General features: G+C 33.9%; 1 protein-coding gene across 5 annotated transcripts in view; it reads left to right on the forward strand.

Annotated features, from left to right (window-relative positions):
* Positions 1 to 18,001, forward strand: part of Nmdar2 (NMDA receptor 2) — an 825,403-nt gene that overhangs the window by 385,764 nt on the left and 421,638 nt on the right. For all 5 annotated transcript variants that reach the window (XM_069831779.1, XM_069831775.1, XM_069831778.1 and 2 more), the window contains exon 6: positions 10,215 to 10,444. In XM_069831779.1, the coding sequence (XP_069687880.1) occupies positions 10,215 to 10,444 (230 nt within the window). The remainder of the gene's footprint in view (positions 1 to 10,214; positions 10,445 to 18,001) is intronic.

Here is an 18,001-nt window from a genome sequence, read left to right on the forward strand (position 1 = left end):
TTCATTTCTTCCCATTTCAGATGGCACCAACACTCAACGTCTATGATGCATAGAATCTTAACAATGAGCATTTTCATACTGCGTCGTGGATGAATTTGTCATATAATTAAAAGAGTATAAATAGTAAAATTTTAATGATCCCAGAAAAAATTACAGACCTCTTATTTTGATCTGCGCAACATATTTTAGAAGATTTAAGCAAATACTATATGGTCACATTTCGTATACAGGTGTTTGATTTGACATGCACACAACACAACACGATACCTACTTCGAAAGACTTAGGAATTATTGTTAGATAAATTAAAGGGAAACTGCTAAGTGTTGAAGGGACATTACGTACTTCTAGAACTAGAGGTTATCTGTTTATTTACGTAAAGTAACACCGCACCACTGATATGTATTACTCACTCTCGCTGCGGCTATCGCAGCTGCATGCTCCGGCGCGCGGTCTCACTCAATCCGACACGAACACACCATCAGTAAATTATTTGCACAGCGACTTCTGATTCGAATAGAGTTCTAAAACCAACGCAGTTCTACGTAAAACATTTCAAAGAATATAATGATATTTTTTCCCCTTTTTAGAAGTAAGTCCCTGATATATGAAAACGTATTTAAAAATTATAACTCCCTAAAAGGGGCCCATTTTATATTTTGATTGAACACTAAAAATTAGTATATAATACTGCAATTATTGCACTTTAAAATGATATAAATACGAAATTTCTACGATTTATAGAATCTTGAGTATAACCATTTTCGTAATACGTTGCATCCAAATTTACGGAAAATGTAACATTTAATAAATAACTGAATAATTGTGTCAGCCCGAAAAAATTACACATGGGTTATTTAATTTCATCAATAGAATATATAAAAAAACATTGGAGCAAATATAAGTTGTCATGTTTCGTAGGTGTTCGATTTGACATGGAATGACTCTATTGATTCCCTATGTTTGTTTCAGTGATGATCCTACAGTAAGAATGAATCCTTTTTGCACTTGTACAGAGCTAGTAAAGTCACTAAAACCTGTGTCTGTTTGGCCTGCGTCAGGTATCGATTCCAGGATCCCATTCAAAGTCCGCGTGCTACTTCACGCCTGGCTTGCTGACTCAACATTGTGCAGTAATGTAAAAAGCGCATCACAACGCCATGTTTCTGTGTACTTACTTATTTGCTTTTCTGGGTTCGATCCCGGCATGTCCTTAGAGGCTTGTGCTGGGATATCGATCGCAGGATATAGTTTCTCATATTAATTTGGTTGCAATTTTCTGTCTTAACCCTAATCGCTGTAACATTTTTTTTCTGAATATACAGAGTGTTTCATGACTAATGACCCGCGCTTTAGAAATCTGTTCCATGGGTCACTTTAAGACTAAAATATCATATGAACATGGATCCGATATCGACAGTTCAAGGTTTACACCAGGTTGAATTCTGTGAAAGTAGCAGTGGTTTTGAACAGAACTAATAATTTATTCACTAACCCCTTCAGACCTGGTGTACATTATAGTCTACATTGTTTCTTTTATTCTATCGGATTCTTTTTTCTCGAAAAGGAAGGAAAAGCGAGGAAAATTGTATTAAACTTTTTTTGTTTGAAATATCTCAAAGAATAACCCTTGAAATTAGTGACGTTACTCACGGTTCACCCTGTATATAAATACCTATTATAAATTTATTTGCCGGTATTAAATGAGTGATTTAATATATTTTTATGTCCTGTAATAGTAATATCCGTTACAAGAGCGGTATGTTTGACGTTTTCATGTTCTCGAAAATTAAAAAAGCTCAACTACGTTTCGCTTTTTCAATCTTTTCCTCGAACATGAAAACAAACATGCCGCTGGTGTATCGTACATTATTTTGTGCGAAGATCGTTTATTACATACCTGAAAGAGGATTTCTAATTAGTTGCAATGAAATCTCCATCTTGGTTTCTGTTCAATGACGGCGGCAACTTTGGAAAACAAATATATCTATCTTCAACATTGTTCCTATAAAATGTTTTCTGTGTTTACTATACTGCAGCAGGCCGTGATATACGTCTGTCTTCCCCCCCACCCCCAGTCTATGATGAGTCTGGAATCTTGTTGATTTTTTCACAGCTTCCTTAATGTTACTTGCATTACAAATGCAGTAACTTCTGTGGTGTTGTAGAGTTTACTTAATTTTTGCAAATATTTAAAAACAATAATTAACAGTGCAATTTAGGTGAAATTGCAGTGGTAAGTTTCCAATTTATAATTATTACTATATTGAACGTCTCTAAAAATAATATGTTAAAAGCCTAAAGCAGTAAAATGAATATGACGCTTAAGCGGTAAGAATAGGGAAATTGTTATGTTTGTTACGTTGGGAATACTGAATGTGGTATTTCACACTTACCGCGTATTGGTTTTGTGCGAAAAGCAAGCAAATACGCACGATCTCGCACAAATTTAATTTTCCTGCCTTTCCAGGTCAGATGAAGAATCCGATACTTACTTCCGTTATCCGAAATGAAAGAGAATTAACTAAATAATTATATTTGTGTTAACAATCACTAATTATTACCGTTTTAGACATATAAATACCCCTCAGGAAACAAGCTATCGTAATTATCCCTACTGTTTTGCTGACGAAATTTTCAGGAAGTACTGAATGAAATACACGGTAGTATTATGGTATTATAAAGATTTATGGAGAATAACAGGAGGAACACTTTACAATTTCGAACGAATTTAGTTATATTTACATTCTGTAAGAGAATTAGAATTATACAAGCTTCTGCAATCATTTAGAAATCGTAAAACTCGCGGCTTAGATGGGCTAAATATGGAATTAATAAAATATGCTCCCAAAAACTTCATTTTGTAGGCTTCTAGAATTAATGAATATCTGTATATAGTGGTCATGTTCCGTAATATTGGCATATGCCACTGATTATCCGTTTTTACAAAAACAACTTCCAATAATAAAATTATGGAACAATTAATACACTCAATTAGTGGCTATAAAATTGAATCTAAACAATATCCTAGAGATTTAAAGTAACAAAGGAAACAATTCTTCTTTTGTTATAGAGTGTTTTCGTAAAGGTAACTCTACTACAGATTGTACTTTTTTAATTAGCAAACCATTCAAAATTGTATACAACTATATCCTCAATTTTATCGCTTTATTGATTACATCAAAGGCTTTGACGTAGTAAATAGCAAGATTTAATGGACTGTGTTATTGAAAAGACGGATATAAAAATGTATTCGAAATAATTCAAAGTTAATTTGTTAACGAGAGAATTAAAGTGATAGGAAACTGTACAGAATATAAAGAAGTAAATCTAAGGGTTACAAAAGGGTTCTCTCCTTCGCTCACTTTATATTACTTTATATTGATTTCATGAAAGAATGGTAGGGTTACCTATCGTAACGTGGGAAGATGTGTGGTAGGGTAAAATAACAAATGAGTGGTATAATTTCGTGCAACAGAAACACTGCTGCAGAGACTTGTTCGTACTTAAAGGCAATTTGTAACAAATAGATGCCTGTTTGAAAGCTAGTACGAGAAAGATTGTTCGTGGCTTAGCACAAAAAACAGGGGTATCAAGAGGGTGTGCACATTCAGCAACAAAACTGTTTAAATTGAGATCGTACAAAACAAGAGATTTAAATCCTTCAACTTCACATTTATGGGGACATTGAAAGAGAGTGTGTTTTACAACGCTCTGCACATAGGGACATTCCATGTGAAATCGGACAGCAAATAAATAAATAAATAAATAAATAAATAAATAAATAAATAAATAAATAAATAAGTATGTAGGCCTAAGTAAATAAGTAAATAAATAAACAGGTTAAATAGATAACCAGATAAGCAGATAAATAAATAAATAAATAAATAAATAAATAAATAAATAAATAAATAAATAAATAAATAAATAAATAAATAAATAAATAAATAAATAAATAAGTAAATAAGTAAATAAATAAACATGTAAATAGATAACCAGATAAACAGATAAATAAATAAATACATAAATGAATAATTAAATAAATAAATAAGTTAATAAGTAAATAAATAAACAGATAAATAGATAACCAGATAAATAAATAAATAAATAAATAAATAAATAAATAAATAAATAAATAAATAAATAAATAAGTAAATAAATAAACAGATAATAGATAACCAGATAAACAGATAAATAATTAAATAAATAAATAAATAAGTAAATAAGTAAATAAATAAAGAGCTAAATAGATAACCAGATAAAGAGATAAATAAATAAATAAATAAATAAATAAATAAATAAATAAGTAAATAAATAAATACACAGCTAAATAGATAACCAGATAAACAGATAAATAAATAAATACATAAATAATAAATAACTAAATAAATAAATAAACAGCTAAATAGATAACCAGATAAACAGATAAATAAATAAATACATAAATAATAAATAACTAAATAAATAAACAGCTAAATAGATAACAAGACAAAAAGATAAATAAATAAATAAATAAATAAATAAACAAATAAATAAATAAACAAATAAATAAATGGTAAAACTGACACTATAACTTATTAGTATAGTTACAATATTATGTTCAAAGTTCCGAAACCTGACAGGTGTTTAACAACTAGAATGCGATTCTTTAATTTAAATTTGAATTTTGATATTGTTCGACAGACTCTGACAGTCAGAGAGAGAATTCCAGAGCCGTGGAACAGATATGCTGAAAAATGAGTATTATTATTTTTACTACCCTTATTATTATTATTATTATTATTATTATTATTATTATCATTATTATTATTATTATTATTACTATTATTATTACTATTATTATTATTACTACTACTATTATTATTACTACCACTATTATTATTATTATTATTATTATTATTATTATTATTATTATTATTATTATTATTATTATTATAAAAGAAGGAAATTGCTAAAACGAAGATATTTTTGTCACCACTGGTTTCACCGAGTTTTGAATTTGTGTTCTCGGCGTAGAAGTACCTCCACATCGTCCTAGTGTATAAAAAAATTCTACTTTCCCTCGCATGGTTTCGAAGCGGTGGAGAAAGCGGGTCGGTTAACAACGATCTATGCGTAGTGCAGTGTTTCTGAAATGAACTGCGTTTCGTTAGCCAATAGCGGCCAGGTTAGTGAGGATAAATAAAATACGGCGGTATAAATCTGTCTTGTACAAAGTTAGTAACCCTAAACCAAATCTCTCAAGAGAAGCTTGCTACGAAATAGACTGCAGCCTCAAAAGAACTGTATGATCGAATCGTTTTATATAGAAAAGAGATATTGGCACAAAAGATATACTGTTTCTGGGTCAATAGATCCACTTGTAAAGAAGGGGAGCTTTCGGGCGGCTGGCGTTGTGTTTCTTGCTGTGAGCGGCTCACCTTCCAAAGAGCACAGCAAGAGGGGTTTCACTTGTTAGAGAAGTTTATCCGATATTGCACGGCTGGATCCCGTACTCAATATTTAAACGTGTGTATTTTCAACGTTTTGAAAACTGCGTGAGATTTGTGTTGGTCCTTTGTTGGGACTCAACTTACAGCATTTCGTGCTGTAATTCGACAGACCCGTGTTCGATATCTGATAAGAAATGGACACGTTTTTCTTCTAGGCCTGATTGTCAGTAGTTCTGAATTTATCTTGTGGCCTTAAGCTATGGTGTCCACATGACCACGCAGTACCCCTGCTAAAAAAATCCAGCGTCAGTTCAGAAACCCTCGTAAGAGTGAGGACAAAAGTGGTCAAATGATGCTGAAACGGGCTTTTTTAAATAATAATAATAATAATAATAATAATAATAATAATAATAATAATAATAATACTTTATTGTCAGAACTTACTTACATACAAATGGCTTTTAGAGAACCCGGAGGTTCATTGCCGCCCTCACATAAGCCCACCATCAGTCCCTATTCAGTGCAAGATTAATCCAGTCTCTATCATCATATCCCACGTCCCTCAAATCCATTTTAATATTATCCTCCCATCTACGTCTCGGCCTCCCCAAAGGTCTTTTTCCCTCCGGTCTGCCAACTAACAATCTGTTTTTTTTTATTTTTTATTTTATTTTAGTAGGTTATTTTACGACGCTTCATCAACAGCTTAGGTTATTTAGCGTCTGAATGAGATGAAGGTGATAATGCCGGTGAAATGATTCCGGGGTCCAACACCGACAGTTACCCAGCACTTGCTCATATTGGATTGAGGGAAAACCCCGGAAAAAACCTCAACCAGGTAACTTGCCCCGACCCGGGAATCGAACCCGGGCCACCTGGTTTCACGGCTAGACGTGCTAACCGTTACTCCACAGGTGTGGACACTAACAATCTATAGCCTATTCAGAGACAGATGGAGATATGAGGACAGTGACAGTCTACCTCTATTGAAAGTGTAAATAAAATACGAAATCCTTATTAAGTTTTATGGTTTTCCTAGAAAACTTCCACCTTGTTGTCAGCTCATCTTCCTAGCATATGAAATAAGTACATCTTTTTCTGGGTTTCGTCCCCCTCATCCCTTATAAAATAGCCATGTCTACACTGTGTGCAAGTGAGAGCGTAACTACCTTCTTCTCTTTCTAAAATCTGGTAATTCGATTGCAATAGGGGCCAGTCTTCTGTTTCGACCGCTGTAGTTTTGCAGTTGTAGTTTCTGTACTGAGTTTGTATATGTTTGTATATGATAAAGAAAAGAAATCAGTTTTCTGTGGTTTGTGAAAAGTGTAAACTCCATTATGACATATGAGAATTTGAGAGGTAAACTCGGTCAAACGTTTGGATTTAAATTGAACGATCGTGGAGAAGTGCTTGACAGAAAAAAAAGTTTTTTTTTTCGTGCTTAGTGATGCAGGAAACATTGTTACTAAATATAGAGCGGCACTTAATTCAAAGCATGTGAATTGCACTCACATGTTTAAAATCATGGACGAAGCAGTATTAACTAGGTGAGTCTTCATACTTTTTGTTATTTATGGTTAACTAAAAAATTACCGGAGAAATTGACACAATAAATTATAAGCCTCATAATAAATATGCTAGTAAGTAATTAAAATAGTTATGCAAATCTGGCTTCCAGTTAGTAGCTCCCTGTAAAGCAGATTTGAATAATTTCGAGGAAAAATTGTTCAATTAAAATAGTTTCTTTAATAATATAACTATACAATATATACAGATATACAACATTTAATACTTAACCTTATTACCGAACACAAGTTAAATTTAACAATAATTGTGTAGTACAGTATATTAAAACATAACTCGATTAAAGCTCTATTAATCTATCGATTAATCGATGAAATTCAAATAGCTAATCGATTAAATATTTTGATCGATCAGCAGCACTAGTAGAAAGACGAAATAAGACTTCCGCACAATTGGTATGTAGGAGGTCTAGGGCAAATGGCCTCTCTAGATGGAGACATTGGTCGAACGAAGCTTCCAATCGCTTGCATGAAGGGGATCATTTATATCTGAACTGTACCACGAGCATCTTACCCCTTAGCGGCCTCGAGCTGATGCTGCCCGCAATACACTCTGGCACAGATAGACTCCGCCCCCATATGCACCAAATTACTCTACAGCTTCCTGGGACGGACGATAGATATTTTTTAGTTGTTTATTTAACGACGCTGTATCAACTATGAGGTTATTTAGCGTCGATGAGATTGGTAACAGCGAGATGGTACTTGGCGAGATGAGGCCGAGGATTCGCCATAGATTACCTGGTATTCACCTTACGGTGGGAAAAACGTCGGAAAAAACCCAACCAGGTAATCAGCCCAAGCGGGGATCGAACCCGCGCCCGAGCGCAACTTCAGACCGGCAGGCAAGCGCCCTAACCGACTGAGCCACGCCGGTGGCTACGATAGGTATTAAGGATGCTAAAATATGTATCCTACTTTCTTATAGATATCCAATTCGATTTCATTAAAAAATCACGGTACTTTTCCTTCATTTTTTATCATGTAGTCGACCTGGTGGGCAAGTTGGTATAGCGCTGGCCTTCTATGCCCAAGGTTGCGGGTTCGATCCCGGGCCAGGTCGATGGCATTTAAGTGTGCTTAAATGCAACAGGCTCATGTCAGTAGATTTACTGGCATATAAAACAACTCCTGCGGGACAAAATTCCGGCACATCCGGTGACGCTGATATAACCTCTGCAGTTGCGAGCATCGTTAAATAAAACATAACATTTAACATTTATCATGTACAGGCCTGCAGAACCCGTAAGTAATAAATAATAAATTCTTCAAATAAAGTAATTGGTTTGTTGCCTGCATGCAACATTTCGGACTTATTTCATTTTAGTAGAATACAGAGCACGGAAAAATAAGTCGGGGACTGTACTTAACTTATTTTAAACAAAAAGTGGACTTAATCGGCTTTACTAGTAATAGGACGATATATACATAGGTAGACCTTTTTACATTATATGCACACATACATTTTAATATTTATTTTACATGCCTTTCAACTTATTTATTTCCCTCGTTCATTTTTCTCTTACTTTCTAAAGGTATGTTTCTAAGGATTTTATTATCTGTTCATTTGTAATTCTTGATAGCGTATTGTATACCTGCCGCCGCGAGAATAATTGTTGATACAGCCAAGCGTAACTAGAACGTCTTGACTGCACTGGTAGAAAAGGTGGGTGGGGTAAGAAGGGGTAAAAGTCAGTCGCTCTGAGGAGCTACAGTTCTGCAGGTCTGATCATGTCACAGTAAAAACAATAATAATGTGATGGTAAATAGAGATGAGCTTAAACGATATTTTCAAGTATCTGTGACAACTGTGACTGTGACAATTAAATATCTGTGACTTTTATCGGTGATTTTGTCACACCGATATTTTATATCAATACATAAGCACAATATGCATGAATTACACCGATATTTTGTCACACCGATAAAAATTAGCAGGAAATATTGAAGAGCAGTGAAATATGAATATGATTTCTCTATACACACCACTCATCAGTGATTTATATGGGAAAATCCAAAAAAGAAATTATGTACATGTGCCATTAACAAATAAATACTTACCTAACTGAACAATAACAGGTCGAAACTTAACCTCATGTACCAAGAGGTTATAATGTAGATATTGAACTAGTTGATCATTTTTAAATGTAGTTGGGTATGGAGAAATTGAGGTTATATGTTTATTCTAATCATTTTAAAAATTGATCCTTTTTATTGTATATAATATAATGGATAAATTATTTTAAGTCGTGCATTAACATTATAATATTGAGTCAGAGAATAAAAATTAATGGAACATAAGTATTCGGAAAAACATTGGAAAATAATTACAAAACAAAACAGTTGTTCAGACAGGATTTTACACAATGGTGTTATCATTTAAATCGCGTAATAACTACATCATTTAGTCCACACCTGTGGAGTAACGGTCAGCGCGTCTGGCCGTGAAACCAGATGGCCCGGGTTCGAAAACCAGTCGGGGCAAGTTACCTGGTTGAGGTTTTTTCCGGGGGTTTCCCTCAACCCGATACGAGCAAATGCTGGGTAACTTTCGGTGCTGGACCCCGGACTCATTTCACCGGCATTATCATCTTCATATCATTCAGAAGCTAAATAACCTAGATGTTGATACAGCGTCGTAAAATAGCCCAATAAAATAAAACTACATCATTTATAATAAGACGGAGAAACTACCGCCAGATTGCTGTTATTGTATCATGCGCATGCGCAAACCTACGACGTAGAGGAGAATATATCAGTCACAGAGTACTGAATACGGAGCAGATTTCGATAGCGATATTTTGTCACAGATATTTCGCGTCATCGGTCACAGGTTTATCTATGACAAAAAAAATACCTGTGACAAAATATCGGTTTGTGAAATATCGGCCGTCTCTAATGGTAAATAACTTCTGAAATCCACTTTCCACCTAATTCGTACTTTGTGACAGTAGAAGTTGGCGCTTGTAGAGAAAGGAAATTCTCGTCTCTTTCCAAACATACAAAGCTTTACACGAATCCTCTTAGCAAGAGTTTAGAGATTTATCCACTGGAAAAATACAAGAACAAAGGAAAGCGTATATAGCCCAAAGAATGTGGCTGAATTTTCTTTATGGTTTCTTGGAAACCGTTGTGATATCGCAAGCTTTCTTTTGAGAACAACGTATTGAAATATTTTCCTTGATGCTGTTTACTTCACAGATCGGGGTCTGGAAGTCGTGGGAGAAGGAAGGACTCGATATCAAAGACATCGTGTGGCCAGGCAACAGCCACACGCCTCCCCAAGGAGTGCCCGAGAAGTTCCACCTCAAGATCACTTTTCTGGAAGAGCCTCCTTACATCAACTTGGCGCCCCCGGATCCTGTCACCGGCAAGTGCAGCATGAACCGAGGGGTGCTCTGCCGCGTAGCCAAGGAGAGCGAGATGGGAGGGTAAGTACAGCAATCCGATATCTGCTCTTGGAATTGTTTTATTGTCAGTCACAATTTTCTCTGGCTATGTGTCCTTGTAGCACAGTACAATCTGACACTGAATTTGAACTCATCCTCTTTGTTTGGAATTAAAGAAATTCTTCTTATACAGGGACATTATTTTATTTTTACTTCAATTTTTATTGTACCTGAGTTTTTGAATGTACTTCACTCCCACCCCTTCTACTAATGAAGTTCAATCGCCCTCCACACAGATCCAAGACCGCATATACAGTCATAGTAGCCTTACGGTCACAGTAAACAGTACGTTCCAAAAATATGTTCGCGTTTTCCAGTGACGAAAGAGCTTTCAATATTGAATCATTTTCGGACAGGTACTGTCGTCCATTTGCCTACGTCGCATCCCGGTTTCCCCCACCAGCTTTTATTCGCCAGCTAGTGGCTGGGCTGTCTTAGCTCTTTTCTGAAAACATTAATTTCTGTTACGTCTACGTAATATTATACAACTATTTAAAATAATTTAAATGAAAGGGCCTCGTTATGTAATTAACTGTCACGTGATTTCCCCCCTTTGTACGACCCTACGACAAAACTCCTTGGACGGACAGTAGATAGTATGTCTGAGTAATTTTATCTTTTCGGATCGGGCAGAAGTGAAGATTGAATTTACAGTACGTAAGGTACTCTTTTACAGAGTAGGTACAGAATTATTTCAACATGAGTTACTAGTACGAAGGACGAAACTGGTACTTGAAATTTTGGTACAATAATCTATAGTGCGATAATATGCACAAAAGAACTGAAGACTGTATCGAAATAAACGTCCACCACTTTAAAAAATGTGTTTAAATATCCATATTATGATTATTTTTCAATTGAACTTCATTCTCTATATTGTACGCTAATGTGCTGTAGACAGTATAATATACACTGCATAATGAATACGTCCGAATGGAAAGCTCAGTTCGTGAGTAAAAACACTCATTGTTAATACTGTACTGTATTTTGATTAAACAAAAACCTAATGAAAATGATCATTTTGATTAAACAAAAACCTAATGAAAATGATCAAATTCAAAAGCGCAATATTTCCTAGTTTACGTAAATGGATGAACTACTTTTCTTCCCTCCTATAGGCCTACCTAGTAAAGTGATTTGTTTGTAGGCCTATATTACGCCATTATCATCGAACTCCATTCGTGGAAGGAGGTAACAAACGGCGTTGATCCAGAGGTATTGGCAAGTTAATATTAAAAATGTTAGTAAAAATAAAATGATGTCTCTGTACTAACATTATAAAGCGTTTTTTTCATACTTGTAAGCGGAATTTAACACAAAACAGTATGTTAGGCGTCATTGTTCTTGTCGACTGTCCTGCGATTTCTATTATTTCATTGAAAACGTCTCATCAACATAGATTACCATTAATTGTATTGTATTTACATTCCATGGTATTAGTACAGGCCTGCAGAACCGGTAAGTAGGGGAAATATGACGTCAGCCTCACTCCACTTCTATTAGGGATGATCGACTTCCGCGTAGAGTTTTTCACATTCTCTGTCCGTGCAAGATCCATCAGTGGCAGCACAGTAATTTTCAAAAAAGATTGTAATAAATTCATTGTAGACCTATTTATAATGCGTTATCTCGTTTCAATTATGCTAGATTTCCTGTCGGTAGTTTCTTTGAGATTTCTTTGCACCTAACCTGTTTTTGATTTTCGAAATCTTTCCTCCTTTCATCACCTACGGAAACATAAATTTATAGCATTTAAGTAGACTAATGAACCTTGAAAGTCACTATTAATTTCAATTGAAAATGAACACAACGAGTGACGTCCTTAATTTAACAGTAGGTATATAAATAAATAATCAATATACAGTTCGTAATAATGAACTTACTCGAAAGTTTGTGCATTCCATAATTCTTAATATGGACTTTGTTGAAATGTGGTTTAATATTGAAATGACGAGTAGAAATAAATTGCATGGGACACAGTAAACAAGCAATTCTTTCGTCTTCAACAAAAAAATAATAATATTCCATTTCCTTTGAAAGTAGTATTTTTTCACGGGTTTAGATTTTTCCATGTTCCAGTTCTCTTTAAAATATAGTTCGCGGATTGTATATTTATTTATTTATTTATTTATTTATTTATTTATTTATTTATTTATTTATTTATTTACTAGCCGTACCCGTGTGCTCCGCTGCACCCGTTAGAAATAAATATAAAGTAGTTACATAATTAAAATAGGACATTTGATCCAGGGAACATTCGTGTTTGATAGAAGGATAAATCGTTTAATATGTTACTTAATTTAAATTGTATTTAAAATATTAAAATGCGATCATTTTGATCCAGAGACCACTCATTAAGTGCAATGACAATTCCTTTAACATGTTTCTTAATTGTTATTACCAATTATTTTTGGAAAAGCGAAAATTAACAGAAAAATTTTGGCTACAGATTTATTGTTATGTTTATATTATATTATATTATATTATATTATATTATATTATATTATATTATATTATATTATATTATATTATATTATATTATTATGTAAAAAGTGTGTTGATAATTGATGTACTCGAATTAGAAAGTTTTTAATTTGTTGTGGAAGCTCTTGAATCTCAGGACGAACAACTTTTACAACAGCGCAACATAATCTGCTTGGCTCATTACCCAATTTTTTTGCATTGCGTTTATTGCATATAGGGTAAACCATACAGTTATTGGCCACTTAAGGAAAATTTTATGTTTGAAAGTCGAGGATTTCAATGCATTATATTGTAAGAAGGAACTGTTTGTGCATCTGTAATTGTCAATTATTTCTTTATACAAATCACTGTTACAAAAATGGAATCAATAATACGGTGTGATACTAGTGACGAAATAAAATTGATATGTGTGAAATTATAGTAATTGGCCACTTCTTGACAGTTATTGGCCACTGACTGCATAGTTATTGGCCACTTCACAATTATCAACTCTAACAGACATTTATTTTTGTTTTGGCTGCAGATATTATTTTTAACTGTTATTATTTCTGTTAGTTATTTACACATGCATTGCACTGCCCTAATACCAGTTTTATGTAAAAGATAAATCCACATGTCTCTTTACTGTATATACCCTTATTTATATGTTGCTAGTTTATCAAGTTCTTCAAGGTAATCATCATCCTCCAAACTACCCTTAAGGTTCATACTGTTATGTGAATCTTCTCCTTTATAAAAATGAGTGACATAGGGAGATATCACCATCTTTTTCAGGAATGTGTTGTCTGTGTTTACGTGAAATATAATTTACATAAAATACTTTTTTACAGTCTTCACATCAAATTTCACTGAAAGCTTCTTGCAAATGTCACAAATTGGACTTGATTCATTTTGCAATTCTCTGAAGAGTGTTCGTTTTCTCTTTTCTTTCGCTACTTTAGGTTTTCTCTTTCTTTGTTCTTTTCTTGGACAACTTTCTGTTCGCGCTTCTTTCTGTGCATATCCTGGTAGCTCTGTGATATCAAAAACGACAATCTTTCTACATCATCTTTGCCTTCTCTTTTAGGTGTCTCTAGCTACACCAGAAACTTGCCGATTGATGTATTCTTGACTCTTTTGAGCATGGAAGATATTTTCTCACTTATGTTCTTTTTACTTGGTTATTTAACGACGCTCTATCAACTACGAGGTTATTTAGCGTCGATGGGATTGGTGATAGCGAGATGATATTTGGCGAGATGAGGCCGAGGATTCGCCATAGATTACCTGACATTTCCCTTACGGTTGGGGAAAACCTCGAAAAAAACCCAATCAGGAATCGAACCCGCGCCCGAACGCAACTCCAGATCGGCAGGCAAGCGCCTTAGCTGACCGAGCTACGCCGGTGGCTCTCACTTACATGTGTTAACACAACCAGAATGTTGACTACTGCAACCTGCATTCACACTTGCTGATGTACTGTATTGTCATGGGGAGTCGGCCACTGGCGTATTTAGTATTTAGTATTTAGTATTTTAGTAGTTCAGTAGTTTAGTAGTTCAGTCGGTTGAGGCACTTGCCTGCCGATCCAGACTTGTGCCCTGGCATGGGTTCATTCACGCTTGAGATGATCATTTGGTTAAGTTTTTCCGAGGTTTTCCCCAACTGTAAGGAAAATGTGAGGTAAACTATGGCGAATCCTGGGCCTCATCTGTCAAATACCATCTCGCTATCACCAATCACATCGACGCTGAATAACCTAGTAGTTGATACAGCGTTGTTAAATAGCCAACAAGAATACAATATAAAAAATTGTCATGGAGAGTCAGTTTCCGGGGTTCATTTCTTGCATTTTATAACAGATGTAATTGTCAATACTGTGAGCCAAAACTTCTTGTTGAGTACAGGGTTGTTTCCGATCTCTGATAAGGAATTTGAATGACGTCATGTGAGTCAGGAATCACACTGACAGCTAAATTGTAGCGAGAGGTGACAGACCAGTAGTGAGTGATTTTCATAATTATAATCAAAGTGCATGGTGTATTACAGTAGCAACGCCCAAGAAAATTTAACCTTTCTGGGAGGTGTACATAACTCTTTCCGATGCCAAGTACAGTTACATGAAAATCATAGGAGCCTGCAAAAAACGTGGTTTCATTATTTCCACGAAAGGCATCTTATGTGTACTTAATAAGACTGGCAAAGCTCGGATGGGATTAATTCCAGAGTGGAAAAAGCAAGCAAATCCACCCCTGTCATAAGTCGCCGCACCCCACAAGATGATACAAATTAATTCCATTCGAGCTTTACCAATCTTATTAAGTATACAGAAGATGCGTTTCTTAGAAATAACGAAACCTTATTTATTGCAAGCTTCTTTTATTTTCACTTAACTGTACTTGGTATCGGAAAGGATTGTTATGTACCCCTCCCAGAAAGGCTCCATTTTCTTGGGAATTTCTGCTGAGAGTCGCCGTGCACTATATGAGATCACTCACTACCGGTCTGGCACCTCGCGCACAATTCAGCTGTCGTGTGACTCCTGACGCACATGATGTCATTCAAATTCGTTATCAGAGATCGGATACAACCCTGTAGACTTGTCTGCATCCAGTGTTCGATACGAAATGACATTTTCAGAACACTCATTATCAATTTCCTCCTAAGCTATAAGATTCAAATCACCTTTCCGTTTTAGCATTCTTTATTTTGATATTTAGAGTTGCCTTAGGAAAACCGTGCTTTTTAGCAATGACTCTAAGTGAAGTCCTGTGTGTTTCCAATTCTTCCAATGTTACTATCGTCGCCTTTGGCTTATAGTCAGCTCATTTTGGAATCTTAAAAATAATCTAACCAGGGTATAAAATAAATAAGAATAGTTATTGGCCACCCATTAAGACAGTTATTGGCCACGTGGCTAATAACTATGCACACATTTAATGGACTCAAAATAAAAATACTAGTGAAATAGTGACATTTAATAAGTTAAATGAAGGAAAATAATTGATTTTTTAAATTATTTTAAAATTACAGTTATTGGCCGGGGTGGCCAATAACTGAAAAATGCGTTATAATGAAACAGTTATTAGCCAGTAAATTTTCAAAATTTAGGGATTGTATTTTATTACGTTTTACAAGTGTAAAGTCAAAATAGAGATGTACTTACCTCATAATTGGAATAATAATGAAAACCAGTTAAAAGAAACGGCAATTATTACGACTCAACCATAACACAGTTCTTAAGAATTTCACAAGAAACCAAAGCCTGGGAACATATGTTTTGCTGAAATATATTTTTCATCTCACAGTGCTATCTGTTGTTGAAAATAAAAGTAACTACCAAATAAGAAAACATGCTGCTACCATCTGGCAAAATATTAATTAATTATTTGCACAACCTGTCTTATAATAACACATCAAAATTCAAGTGGCCAATAACTGTATGGTTTACCCTATATGTTATGTATTTTAACACGATTCAATTGAGCATAGTTAAAATTTGAATTATAAAATAATGGAAATCAATACACTCTCGTTGTTCGTTAATTCTCTGAGATAAAAATGAATATGTTCATAAACATTATTATAAGAAATACAGGAAATGAATATACAGAATAACCTATCAAGTTTTCTGTGCATAAGAAGCTATTTTAATCTTACCTGTCCTCAATTCACTCACAAGTTACTGTAATGACATTATAGCATTATGTCCATCTAGAGAAACTACACTTTCCAATGATCAAATAATAATTAATTATACAAATCGGTTAATTTAGCTTCCGATATTACTTCATACAAACACAGAAACATTGTCTGTAGGCTATCTTTAATAGCTTTCGATTGTTGTGTCCAAGGCCCCTTATAGACGAAGTCATTTGTTTTTTATTTCAATACTCCGCCTTAGATCGCAGTTATTTCAATTTTAAAACTCATTTATCTCATTAAATATCAGTCCTATAAAAATGTTTCAAAGAATAAAACTTATCAGAAATCATTTTTAAAGAAACTTTTGTTATGTAACATTTTTCACAAAAATCAATAATAAGCGAGATATTTCGATTTATTTAATTCAGTCCCCCTTATAGCCCCCCTTCTAAATAACGTATTTTGAATGCCATATAGCCTAAAATCTAAGTTACAACGAACGTATTTTATATTCCAATTTTCATGGAAATCCGTTCAGCCATTATCGCGTGAAAAGGTAACAAACATACAGACAGACAGACAGACATACAAACAAAAATTTCAAAAAAGCGATTTTCGGTTTCAGGGTGGTTAATTATATATGTTAGGACCGATTATTTTTGGAAAATCGAAAATTACCAGAAAAATTTCGGCTACAGATTTATTATTAGTATAGATTTATTTATTTATTTATTTATTTATTTATTTATTTATTTATTTATTTATTTATTTATTTATTTATTTATTTATTTATTCATTCATTCATTCATTCATTCATTCATTTATTTGGCTGGAGTGCGTTACAATGTTGAATGACAGCATTGACATCCGGTCATATAGCTATCATTCACTTGTCAACGTACAATTTATTTATCGGCCTATTACTAGTAAAACCAGTTAAGACTAGTAATGCAAGTTTTGTAAATTAAGATATTTAATAAACTGCCTTTGCAAATATTATGTTGTATTATTGACTAAGACCACACTGTACACGAGCCTGGCTCTTACGGTAGTGGTTACAAATATTATTTTGTTGTATATTTTTGAATTGTACTCACTTTACTTACTAGATGAATAAAAATAAAAAAAATAATAAATTAATAAAACATGAAGTTTTTGTAGGAATAAATAATAAATGCTGTACGCAGTAAGTATATTATAATAACTAGAGTCCGGATGTTAGGCAAAATGCCTTTTTTAAACTGAGTGTATGTATGAAAGACCTATTAAAGATAAAAACGTTTCCACACATTTGAGGACGATAGGCCCAATTTTTATTTTGCCTTTTTGCCTATTTTAGTTCCCGTTGCCTATATTAAGGTTAAATGCATTTTCTAGCCTTTTTACATCGTTATTGTACATTTTCTATATTTTTAATGCATTTAAAATAAA

Source organism: Periplaneta americana, chromosome 7 (genome assembly GCF_040183065.1).
Source record: "Periplaneta americana isolate PAMFEO1 chromosome 7, P.americana_PAMFEO1_priV1, whole genome shotgun sequence".
Classification (NCBI taxonomy): domain Eukaryota; kingdom Metazoa; phylum Arthropoda; class Insecta; order Blattodea; family Blattidae; genus Periplaneta; species Periplaneta americana.